The sequence below is a fragment of the Phacochoerus africanus genome, chromosome 9 (genome assembly GCF_016906955.1).
Source record: "Phacochoerus africanus isolate WHEZ1 chromosome 9, ROS_Pafr_v1, whole genome shotgun sequence".
NCBI classification, from domain to species: Eukaryota; Metazoa; Chordata; class Mammalia; order Artiodactyla; family Suidae; genus Phacochoerus; species Phacochoerus africanus.
Window position 1 is genome coordinate 93,899,530 of NC_062552.1, and position 12,739 is coordinate 93,912,268.

Here is a 12,739-nt window from a genome sequence, read left to right on the forward strand (position 1 = left end):
CTCACTCTGGTCCAGCGCTTCCTACACGCTTATTACCTTCTTCTGTCCGCCTCAGCACAAGGCAGGCCTGAGTCAGGCGCCCTCTTGCTCCTCTAACAGCAGGTCCAGGTCCAGGGCAGCTTCCTCAAGGTGCTCTTGGCTTACCTTGGGTTTTATTATCCCGACACTAGTCACAAGTGGGACCATCGGCACATGCTCCCCCTTCCCCGGGGTCTTGAAGAAGGTCCAAAGACCCGCTGGCTTTAAGGACCTTGTTCCTACTCAGTTCAGGAAATGTTGATTGGCAAAAAAAAAAAAAAAAAAAATTCCAGAGACTCTGAAACCAAAGTTCTGATTTGTAGTCTCTGACTCCCTTCTGAGTAACTGAAAGCCTGTTGTTTTAATGCTCAAACCCCTTCCCTCCTTTCAATACCTTCCCTGCCAAAGCAGAGGATATACAGATCCCGTCCTCCAGGCAGGCCCCCTGCCCTGGCTTGGAGACAACCAGCAAGGAACACTGGTCCTCCTGTCCTCAGGTTCCTGTGCATCCCGGGACCCCCAGGCGCCCATTTCACTAGGCTGCCAAACCTCACAGTAATGACCCCTTTAGGATGTTTTCTCCTGAGTGGGTATTTTAAGCCCATGCAGGGTATATACCCAGCACAACAGCTAGTGAGTGAGAAAGCTGGGTTCAGGCCAAGGCTAGTTCAAGTCCTTTGTGTGCTGTCTCCTTAGATTGCAGAGGTGACCTTCTTCGTGGCCAGCTACATGAACCACTGCTCCACAGCTGTGAGCCCACCCACTAACCCGCCGGCTGCCTGCCAGCCTTGGGAACTGGATGCGCGGCACTTCTTCGCTTCTGTTCCCCGCACTGCCAAGGGGCCAACGTTGCTGTGACTGTTTCTCCTGCCCCTTTCCCCACCCCCACCTGGTGCCTCTGGGATGAGAGAGATGCATCCTGGGGTGCGATGCTACTGTGATGGGTCTCACAGGCCTCCCCCACCCTCGCCCCTGTTTGTTCTGTGAAGTGTGTATATCAGTGTCCATGGAGCCTTTTACTCTCTAGGTGCCTTATAACGTTTCAGGGCCAACCTTTACAAATCCAGACCCAGTAGAAAAACCACTCTTTTTTCCCCTCAAGGATACTAAGCCCTGGATGCTGCCTGATTCTAGACACAGAGAGAGATGGCCCACCGCTACCGGTTACTGAGGGCATCAGTGCTCTAGGTCAGGTTTTTGCACTGATACACTCAGGGAGACCACTCTTTCTTAGCCAGATATGGTCCTTATGTGGGGATGGATACTTGAAGTTTTCCCAGCATCCCTCAACAGGAGAGGACTAAAATTTCTAATGCCCCCACTCTGACAAGAGCCTAGAACTCACTAAGACTGGACTTCCTTTCCCACATGGGGAAGGCGTCGGCAGGGCTGGAGGAGAAGTAGCCTCACGGCCCTCCTTCCCCTACCGCAGATGAGGAGGCGGCGGCGGCGGCGGCGGGGCCCTTTGGGGACAGCTGCACCGACCTCTGCAGGACGAGGCGCAAGCCGGGCTGAGACCAAAGCTCTTCTCCCTCACCCTGGACTGTCAGCACAATTGGGTACAAGCAAGCAAGGGCAGGGGGTAGGTCCAATGGAACCGCTCCCTGTCTCATCTTAACGACTGCACGGGGCTCGGTGGAGGCTGTGCTTACTACTGTAGGACAAAGTGGTTGTCCCTGCTCTTTGAAAGACCAGCAGATGCGCTCTGCTTTTTGCTGCTCTGTGAGGCCACCCAAGATGAGTCAGGAACAGAAGATCCCTCCAGGCTCGTGGGCCTGGATTTGCTCCCTCAGGATTTCCAGCGAACCCGCGCTGGGAACCAGTGTGAGGACAGAGCACTCGTCTGTGTTACCTGCCCTGGCCTAAGAGTGTCAGGCCCCCTGCTGATACGAATATCCCCTCTTCCCTGAGTGAGGCCTTCCGTTGATTGCAGAGGTGACCCGTCTCCACCCTCCCCTAACAGGAAAAACAAAACGAAAGAGTTCATTCATACTCTGATTTTCCAACACTGGAGAAACTGCATTTTATTTCATAGTTCTAAGGCAGTCTTACCATTTGTCAATAAAGGCTGAACAAACGATATGGATTTAGCAGTAGCATCCAAGAACCAGGCCTTTAACCCCAACAAAGTGTGTGTGTGTTGCACACTGCAAGAACTGCAAGGCTGGAACTGGTTTACTGGAACACCTTAGTGGCTGTAAGCTTCTGCTTTCTCACTCTACACCAACAGGCATGACGAAAAAAGCAGCACATCCGAGTGTCGGCCTCTTTTAAACAAACTTGACTTTGCCAGGCTGGCAATTTTATAGCTGTCTCCCATTTCTGTTCCTGCCCTTCCCCCAGGATTTGGGATTTAGCTGAGACATTTCTACCTCAACAGGTGACATGTCCCATGTCCCTGCAGGCTCCTGAATAACCCTTCCAGGGCTGGTATAAAAGGCAGAAATTACAGCTCTGGTTTTGTAAGATCTTGAGTGGCTCTAAAGCAAATAAGAATATTATCATCTACCCAGGAATTAAAAAAAAAAAAAAATCCCAAAGAAAAAGTAAGCAAGACTGGAGCTGTGTTCATATTGAATTTGGGGATCCAGCTATTCCCCCCGCCCCATCTTCTTCCCAGCCCTTCAGGAATCCTGCCCTAATTCGTTAATTTTACACAGAAGAAACTGCCATGTAAACAGAGGCTTCTGTAGTACACGTCTGGCCTTTAACATGTCTGGAAACCAGAGTCAAATTTCTGTCTGGCTTTTTGTCTCATCCCTCTTGGCAAAAAGTTTTTGAAACCATAGACAATGCTGAGTAACGAGAGTATTAATGTGCTTAACCCCCGTGACTGAAATGCCATGATCAAGTCTGTCAATAAAAAGCAGCTGCCTGAACCAAGCAATTCCTTGTATGTTTTGGAAAGAGATCTGCTTATTAAGAGAATCATCATAAGCTAACCCTGTATGGGCGCTAGATGGACAGAGGCTCATCTTTTGTAGGACATTTTCCTCCTACCAACCAGTACCTGAAGGGCTTTTTTTTCCCTCCCTCTCTTAACTTTTATACAGGGGTAGTGCAATTGGAAATTACCTTTCTCAAGAGATCTGATAATCGACTTCCCATTATCTTGCTCCACAAATTGCAACAAAAAGTAAACTTGAATGTGCTCAGGAATTTCACAAAGTGCTCTTTGTCAGTGTTACTTCTGACGTATGGTTTCGAGGTCTCCCCTCAGTTGGTAAAGTACACAAAACCTGACAGGGGAAACCCGAAAATATACATAAATATTTTCCGCCGCATCGCACGGTAAGTTAGGTTTCCAGTCACCTGCTCTACGGCTCTGGGATCCGCCGCATCCAGACTGGTTTCTGGGCCTGCATCCACTTGGTTGGATGGTTTAGAATCCGGAAAATAAACCAGTCGCTGTGGCTGAGGAGTCACCTCCCCTGGGAGATAATACTGATCACTAATGCTGGGACTCACGGGCTGGCTGACGTGGATTTCTGGTGTGCCAAGATCTCCTGGCAGCTCCTGTATACTTCAATCAAGCAGTCCAGCCGGGGCTTGGCACTCTGAATTCAGGGGGGGAGAAGTGCAGGGTCAGGATGAACGTCAGAGTGCTCAGGGCTGCTGCATCTGCAATCTCTCACCCACGACAAGGGGGTCCAAACCGCACGGGTGTGGCCTCAGAGGCAGAAGTTCAGGCCTCACAGCACCTCGCTGGGAGGAGTCCCTTTGTAGGCCCACAGCCCAGCCTGTGAACTGCAGAGCAGGAGCTCAACAGTTTTATTTACTTTTTAAATTATTTTTTTAGGGCCGCACCCATGGCATATGGAGGTTCCCAGGCTACGGGTCGAACTGGAGCTACAACTGCTGGTCTACACCACAGCCTCAGCAATGGCGGATCCGAGCCACATTTGCGACCTAGACCACACCTCATGGCAATGCCGGATCCTTAACCCACGGAGCGAGGCCAGGCATCAAACCCACGACCTCATGGTTCCTAGTCGGATTTGTTGCTGCTGCGCCCCGAAGGGAACTCCAACAGTTTTAAATCTGTCTAGATTTCATGATCTCCATCTAAGAGCAAGCAAGAGGAATAACAAGGATGACCCTCACAGGAAGCGAAACAGTTCTCAGAGTCAAGAAGGGCAGTTTAATATGTAACTATTGAGGAGTTCCCTTGTGGTGCAGTGGGTTAAGGATCCAGTGCTATCACTGCTGTGGCACAGGTTCAATCCCTGGCCCAGGAAATTCCACATGCCACGAGTGTGACCAAAAAAAAAAAGAGAAAAAAGTAAATATCAAAAATTATTTTACATAAAATGTAATACAAATTAAAAACCACAGAATGGGAAAAAAATATATGGAAAGCATATTTAATAAAAGTTTGCTACCCCAAACATGTGAATCGTTACAACACATAATCAGTATCTAGATTCTACTTGACTAATAGAGGAGATGGACAGTTTAAAACGAGAAAATATAGATAATACAAGGAAATATGAAAAGTCTCTTTGCACTGACAGAGTTAGAAATACAGGAGTTCCTATTGTGGCTCAGCAGAAAAGAACCCAACTAGCATCCAAGAAGATGTGGGTTTGATCCCTGGCCCCACTCAGTGGGTTAAGGATCCAGCATTGTGGTGAGCTCGCATCTGGCATTGCTGTGGCTGTGGTGTAGGCTGGCAGCTGCGGCTCCGATTTGACCCCTAGCCTAGAACTTGGATATGCCTCACCTGCGGCCCTTAAAAAAAAAAAAAAAGCATACAAATTTAATAACTCTAAATTCCTTTACCTACACACTAAACTAAAAAATAGCTAAACCCACTGTTAGTCAAGACTATAGAAAAGCAAGTACAAATTCCCAAAATACGGTAAATGTGTCCAGTCTCTGGAGCCAACTCTCAAACACTGTCAAAAGTCTTTGAAACTTCATAAGCTTTAGTAAAATAATTTTGAACTATAATGCAAAAGGCTTTTAGCTTAGCTGCCTTAAATCCTTTGTGAAAAAAGAAAGGTGGTGAGACAGTTTACTGCATACATAAATATTTTATATATCTATAAAATATTATAATCATGTTTGTATAAGTGTTTTTTTTTTTTAGTAAGAAAAAACCTGGACATGATTTCAAAAGTGAACAAAAGAGTGACTAAATAAACTGATATTTGACATGATACAATTATTTAAAATAATCAGTATAATGGCCTCTGTGGCTGCATGAGGATATGCAGATTTGAAAAGGAACACACCAAACAGTGTAGAACAGTAGGTGTAGATCAGTAGCATCTCTGTAAAATCACATACTGCCTGACCGACAGAGACAAAGTGGCTGAATGACGATTTTTTTTTTTTTTGGCTTTTTAGGGCCGCACTGGCGGCATATGGTGGTTCCCAGGCCAGGGGTTGAATCAGAGCTACAGTACTGGCCTACACCACAGCCACAGCAACGCAGGATTGGGGCCCTGTCTGACCTACACAGCTCAAGGCAATGCCGGATCCTTAACCCATTGAGCGAAGCTGAGGATTGGACCCTCATCCTCATGGATACTAGTCGGATTCGTTTCTGCTGTGCCACAGTGGGAACTCCTGAATGATGAATTATAGGCAGAAGTTGCTTTAGGTTTATTTTTATCTCTAAAATTTGTATACATTTATAACATTTCTGAAAGCCTTTATTTGCCTCAGAAAGGAACTTCGTTTTTGTTTTGTTTGTTTTTTTTGTCTTTTTGCCTTTTCTAGGGCCGCTTCTGCGGCATATGGAGGTTCCCAGGCTAGGGGTCAAATCGGAGCTGTAGCCACTGCCCTATGCCAGAGCCATAGCAACTCGGGATCCGAGCCTCGTCTGCAACCTACACCACAGATCACGGCAACGCCGGATCCTTAAGCCACTGAGCAAGGCCAGGGATCGAACTGCAACCTCATGGTTCCTAGTCAAATTCATTAACCACTGCGCCACGACGGGAACTCCTCCAGGAACTTCTGAAGTAACTAAAATCCTATTTCTCAGTAAAAACAGCCCTCAGGTATCCTCAGATACTCCTGACAACAGAAGTTTACTCCTGAACAGAAGGAGCAGTGGATCTACATCGAGGTGGGGGAGGGAGAGGATTGTCTTTGGGGAAGAAACTTAAGTGTTCTGTGCTCACCTGGAAGAGAGGTACTACTTGGGATATCCCCTGTGGGTCCACCGGATCCTTCAATAAGATGCAGAGGTAGTAAATCACTTTCTGCTGTAAGAAAATAAACCAAAGAGCAGAGTTCTAAGTCAAGCTCAGTTTTCTTTCCTTCAAGGGAAGGCGCAAAACCTGTTCATAAATGAGAGGCCACTTGATAGCTTTGAAATGAGGGAGAAGCATATTCTTGTTTTTTAAATGAAAAAAGACACAACAACAACAAACCAGAGGTGATTTTGAAGCTGGGCTAGAAAATAAAGTTGACTTGCCATCTATCCATGAAAACCTGCTGCATCTCTTTAAAAATAAAGGACAGGAGTTCCCACTGTGGCTCAGTGGTTAACGGATCTGACTAATAACCATGAGGTTGCAGGTTTGATCCCTGGCCTCGCTCAGTGGATTAGGGCTCTGGTGTTGCCGTGAGCTGTGGTGTGGGTCAAAGATGTGGCTCAGATACTGCGTTGCTGTGGCTGTGGCTGTGGTATAGGCTTGCAGCTGTAGCTCTGATTCGACCCCTAGCCTGGGAACCTCCATATGCCGTAGGTGCGGCCCTAAAAAGCAAAAAAAATAAAGGACATATGTTTTCAATGCAAATTTCACCTTTATGGTCTATAGACAGGTCATCCAGAAATAAAACACTACAAATAACCAGAATGGAGAACTCTCAAGTTTACTTCTGTGACATCAGTAACTTTCGGTATGAAGACAGTGTAGATCCAGACACACCCCATGGGCTCCCTCCTCCAGTGAGGCCAATAATATTTGCCACTTAAGGGAGTTCCTGCTATGGCTAGTGGCTTAAGGATCCAACTGCAGTGGCTTGGGTCACTGAGCAGGTGCAGGTTCGATCCCCAGCCCGGTGCAGTGAGTTAAAGGATCTGGGGTTGCCGCAGCTGCGGCTCGGATTCAACCCCTGGCCTGGGAGCGTCCACATGCCACAGCTGAGGCCCTTTAAAAAAAGTTACTGCTTAAATACTTACCATGTAAATAGCCTCATTAATGACCACATCCTTCACCTTGTCCATCTCAATGAAGGTGGTGCTTTCTTTGCCTGAGGCATAGGATGAGGTCATCTGGATGCCAAGGGAATCAATGATTAACAGAGTCTCCTGATCAATCTTCACAAAATGGAGGTACCCGAGCAGGCCTACGAGGGTGATGAAGATGGCAGCAGAGAGGATCATGCTGTTCTGAAGAGAGAGCCAGACAAGGGCGGTAAGATTACCCAGTGGTCCTCCCCATAAATCTCTGCGGTTTAATAAGTCAACTTTAGGCGGTGGGAAAAAGCCTTCGTCCTATCCTGAGTTGAACAGATAGGAGGAACATGCAAGGAGGAAGAGGAAATGGCTTTTATTTGGTCTCTGTAGTGCTATAAAAGCATGTGATGAAATACACGCAGCTGACAAATGGAGAGGTCTAGGGAAAAGAACCTCCGTCAGCAAAATACCCACCATCACACCGCTCTCCAGAGAGTTTCCTTCCAGAATTGTAACTTAAGGACTCCGATCTTTGCTTCCCATGCTCCATCGGTAAAACAGACAGCAAAACCACCAACTGAACAATAATAAAATGCTTAGCACAGTGTAGCAGATAATGCTCAAGAGCTACTCCTCCTTCCAAGGCCATCTTCAAAAGACATCTAAGAAGAGAAGGCCCCTTCATCCTGAGGTTTTGGTGCCTGGAACTACCTGGCCTCTGCCAAACTGTGTGGAAAGCTAGGCTGAGGACATCAAGGGTGAAAGAGCAGTATGATGAAAACACAAAATCATCTGAGTCTCTTATGCCTTCAGAGCCCTGACTTTTTGTTTTGTTAAATAATACAGGTCTTACCATCTAGGGCTAGTTTAGTTGTTTTGGGTTGTGGCTGACTGACCAGGTGAAATGACTAACTGATGTGTTAAGGGCGCCCAAAAAGGTATTTATTTCTTTGATTCTAAGACACATTTACAAACTTTTTTTAACATTTCTTAAGTAGAAAGTTTCTATTGGGGTATGTTTCTTTCATGTGGCACTGTTTTCTCTTTTTTTCCAAAAATGTCTTATTTAGAAGGATGGCACGGGGGTGGGGGATGATGACCTTGAATCAAAAGAGAGGGCAGGAAGTGTTTCATTAAACTTTATTATTGACAGAGTTCCCGTCGTGGCGAGGAGCAGTGGTTAACGAATCCAACTAGGAACCATGAAGTTACGGGTTCGATCCCTGACCTTGTTCAGTAGGTTAAGGATCCGGCGTTGTCATGAGCTGTGGTGTAGGTCACAGACATGGCTTGGATCCTGCGTTGCTGTGGCTCTGGTGTAGGCCGGCAGCTACAGCTCCGATTTGACCCCTGGCCTGGGAACCTCCATATGACCCAGGAGCAGCCCAAGAAATGGCAAAAAGACAAAACAAACAAACAAACAAAAAAAAAAACTTTATTATTGACAAGACACCCTCTCTGACCTACCTCTAGTCGGGCTCTCCTAAGCATCAGACCTTGGTGTCCATACTTGTTGGGCCTGCATGGTCCAACAAGCTGTAGCAAGAATCTTGCCAAGTGAGTTTAGAGAATTCTCTCACCCCTGGTATCTGATCACCTTGGACTGCCTTTAGCAAAAATGCTGTCAAATCAGCTTAGCCAGAAGCCCCCTTTGCCCCTGAGGTTTTCTTTGAGTAATTTTCCACCCATGAACCCCCAACCCTGCTCCTTGACTATAAATTCCCACTGACCCCTGCTATATTCAGGATTGAGCCCAATTTGATACTGAGGTCTCTTTTCTCCCATTACAATTGTTTCTGAATAAAATCTGTTTTTACCCCTTTAGCTACTGACCAGCTCTGGTTTTCCTCGAAAGTAACTTTCTACTTCCTTCTACGTTAACACATAGTTAAGTGTCAGATCAGAGGTCTGCAAACTGTTTGGACCTGTGATCTGTTTTTGTCTGGTCCACCTTCAGCTAAGAATGTTTTTTACATTTTTTGTCTTTTTTTTTTTTTTGTCTTTTTCCAGGGCTGCACCCGTGGCATATGGAGGTTCCCAGGCTAGGGGTTGAATCGGAGCTGTAGCCGCCGGTCTACTCCAGAGCCATAGCAATGCGGGACCCAAGCCACATCTGCCACCTACACCACAGCTCACAGCAATGCCAGATCCTTAACCCACTGAGCGAGGCCAGGGATCGAACCCGCAACCTCATGGTTCCTAGTCGGATTCATTAAACACTGAGTCACGCAGGGAACTCTGTTTTTTACATTTTTTAAGGGGTTGATAAAAAGAAAGAAAAAGAGAAAAAGAAACAGAAGAATATGAGACAGAGACCTGTAAAGCCTAAAATATTTACTATTTGGACTTTTAAAGAAAAACTTTGCTGACCCCTGTGCTAGATAATCATTTGTGGATTAACAAATGGAAGATGGAGAAATCTTTGTGCTGGGTCTCTGATGATCCAGAAACACTTTAGTTAACTGAGTCTAGCATCTAGTACAGTAGTGTCTTGTACACAGTGTGAACTGAGTTAAGTATTAGGAAGAGTGGAGAATGATAAAATTCGGTTCTGGCCCTTAGAGATTTATTAGAGGCAAGATCAATATATATAAAATATTTTTGGAGGATATTGTGATACTCACTAGAAGTGATACTCTTAGAAGTGCCTAAGACTGAATTAAAAGAGAGAGAGAGAAAGCAAGAAAGAGACTTAAGCACACAGGAATATCCCATGAAGACGTCCAAGGAAGCAGGATTTAGCTGGTACAGAGGAGGTAGTGGTTATTACAGATATACTTAGCTGAGAAAAGGAAGGAGATCGGATATTCTAGGAATAAATAAGGTAAAGACTTAGAATTCCAACAGAACTGTGAGTTCAAAAACTGGGAGGAAAGAAGGGATGAAGAACATGATATACTTAGGGGATTTGACCCATATTAGCATTTCTAGAAAGTAATCCTTGCCCCAAACTTCATTACTACCTACATTTTTTTTTGCACTTTAGGGCTGCATCCGCGGCATATGGAGGTTCCCAGGCCAGGGGTCTAATCGGAGCTACAGCTGCCAGCCTACACCACAGCCACAGCAACACCAGATCTGAGCTTCATCTGCGACCTACACCACAGCTCACGGCAACATCAGATCCTTAACCCACTGAGCGAGGCCAGGGACTGAACCTGCAACGTCATGATTCCTAGTTGGATCTTTTTCTGCTGCGCCATGACAGGAACTCCACTACCTACAATTTTTTATACTGCATTTTTCTTTCTGAAATTCTAACAATTCAGTATTCGTTTGGGTTGAAGTTAAGCCACATGTTTTAAGGAATTTCTTCATCAGACTTCTCATTCTAGCTGAGATTCATTACTCTAATAGTTTTGAATAGGAGGAAAGAAAAGAAATTTTGGTACACAGGGCCCTTAAGAAGTGTTGCAGTGGAGTTTAAAGGAAGCTGAAGTTACTGAGCCTGGACATTTGATGGGGTAAGTGGGATATACCAGGATGGGAGAAATGTGTACAAAAGGGAGCTGGCACAAAAACAAACTTCCCCTATTTAAAAATTTTGCCTAAGTAAGCCCTCCCCAAGGAGGAGACATCATAGTGTAGTGAGAAGAAATAGTTTCAGAGTCAGCCCTGGGTTTGAAACCCAGGTATGCCATTTACTAGCTTTATCACTTTGGATAAGTTATTACTCTGAGTCTTGATTTTCTTCTAAGGTTGAAATGAGGCATTCAGTAAAGCAGCAGGCACTTGGTGGGCATTTAATAAATACTGTTCCCTCTTCCTCACATGACTACATGGTCAGAGCTCAAGCTCATATTGAAGTTCAGCTATGTTATATATTAAATCTTTTTACGGAAGGGGAAGGATGGTCCTGGCAACTTAACCAATTCGAGTGACTTACGAACAAGCTTTTCAATGCAATTTGGTACAAATTAATGGATGCAGTATGGGAAACAATACCCAAACTATAGAAATAAATAGCCTTGCTGTACTTAGCTCTAGTTAGGTCACTCCTGGGATAATACATTCAATTTAGGGCACTACATACGAAACTAAATTACTGAAGAAAACAATAAGGATGATTCCTTTTATTTGAGGGCTGTCACAAAGCCACTACATGTGACCCTCACAATGCTGTGAAAGTGGCATGGCAGATATTAATTCCATTTTGGAGACGTGAACATTGAGGCCCAGAAAAAGGGAATGAGTCTAGAACTGAGCATAGAAACCACCCATGTCCAAAATTTCACAATTTAAATTTGGGGAAGGGATGGGGAGGAGGAGGAGTTAGACTGCCTTGAAAAAGAAATTAGGAAGAACTATCAAACTCTTAACTTGCTTGTGTGAACTGCGGAGGCAAAGACATTACTGTGGCGGCACAGGCAGTTTCTAGAAGACTATAAGGTACTGTTAGCAGTGATTCCTCTAAGGAGTGTAAGTGATGAATGATGACGATCCATTTAGTTCTCTTGAACTCTTGGACCTGAATGACTATGCGCGTGGACTACACAGAGAGCACGGAGAAGTTAATGTTTTGGACTGTCGTGCAAGGACTAGCTCCATCTGTATGCTGGGTGGAACCAGGGAGCAGAGCCCGTGAGCAGGATAAAGTACAGGAGCACAAACGTCACTAAACCTAAGGAGGAGAGCTGTCCAGCAGCGGAATGGCGTCCCCAGAACCCTCCCGTTTCCTCCCTCCAGCCCTGCGACTGGAGGAGGGTCCGGCGAGAGGTCTGGGCTCAACCCTAAGACCCTTCCAAAGCCGAGCCTCCGACTCCGGCCCGCGGGAAGGGGCCGGCCGGCCTTACCTCGCAAAGCGTGAAGAGTCCGTAGGCCGCCAGCCACACGGTGCAGGTGACTGCGGTGAGCGAGCGCAACGAGATCCGAGGGCAGCTGAGACAGAACTCCCGGCAGGACGGGGAGTAGTAGCGCCGCTGCAGGGCCAGGCGGCCCCCGCAGATGTCTGAGAAGCTCTGCTCGTCCTCCATGGCCGGCTCGCCCCCACCAGGCCACGCCGCGGCGACTGGCGCGCCCTCCAGCGTCCTCTCGCCGGCTCTGGGCGGGGTTGGCCACGCCCCTCCCCCGGCTGCGCGCAGCCGCAGTTCCGCCGCCGACAAGAGGGACGCTCTTCGGGTTTAGGTTTTTCCACGCCCTGGCCCAGAGGGATTTGAAGATTATCTACCCCAGAGATTCAAAGGGGGCCAAGGCCTCAGCGGGCAGATTACAACAGCTGTTAACGTGCTTTCGCCCAACAAACTGATTTCTATTTCTAAGCCAGAGTACGCCCAAGGAGACAGCCCGCAAGTGTTTGTTCATTCATTCATTCATCCCGGTGCAAGGTAGTTTTAGGTGCTGAAGGGGTACAGCGGTGAACAGTATTGACAAAATCCCTGCTTTCTAGTAGTTTCCTTCCTATTAAGAGAAACAATATGGAAATAATCTCAGAGTGCTCTTGGCAATAATAGGACCTGCAGGGCTACTCGAGGACTTTGAAGAGGGCAGACGACATCCTCTGAGATGAGACACTGGAGCTACAAATATAAGGTGCCAGACTGGTCTGAGGCAGGTCTGGAGAAGAAATTTGCCAGGAAGGAGGAC

General features: G+C 46.5%; 2 protein-coding genes across 2 annotated transcripts in view; one reads left to right on the top strand and one right to left on the bottom strand.

Annotated features, from left to right (window-relative positions):
• Positions 1-2,897, top strand: part of PLEKHH1 (pleckstrin homology, MyTH4 and FERM domain containing H1) — a 59,776-nt gene extending 56,879 nt beyond the window's left edge. Inside the window, exon 29 of the mRNA XM_047795192.1 lies at positions 715-2,897. Within this exon, the coding sequence (XP_047651148.1) occupies positions 715-876 (162 nt within the window). The 3' untranslated portion in view covers positions 877-2,897. The remainder of the gene's footprint in view (positions 1-714) is intronic.
• Positions 2,012-12,204, bottom strand: PIGH (phosphatidylinositol glycan anchor biosynthesis class H). The gene is made up of 4 exons (XM_047795193.1): positions 11,950-12,204; positions 7,160-7,369; positions 6,153-6,236; positions 2,012-3,575 (listed from the first exon to the last, which is right to left on the bottom strand). The coding sequence occupies exons 1-4, from the start codon at positions 12,127-12,129 to the stop codon at positions 3,483-3,485; spliced, it is 567 nt and encodes a 188-aa protein (XP_047651149.1). The 5' UTR covers positions 12,130-12,204; the 3' UTR covers positions 2,012-3,482.
• Between the last annotated feature and the right edge of the window lie 535 nt (positions 12,205-12,739).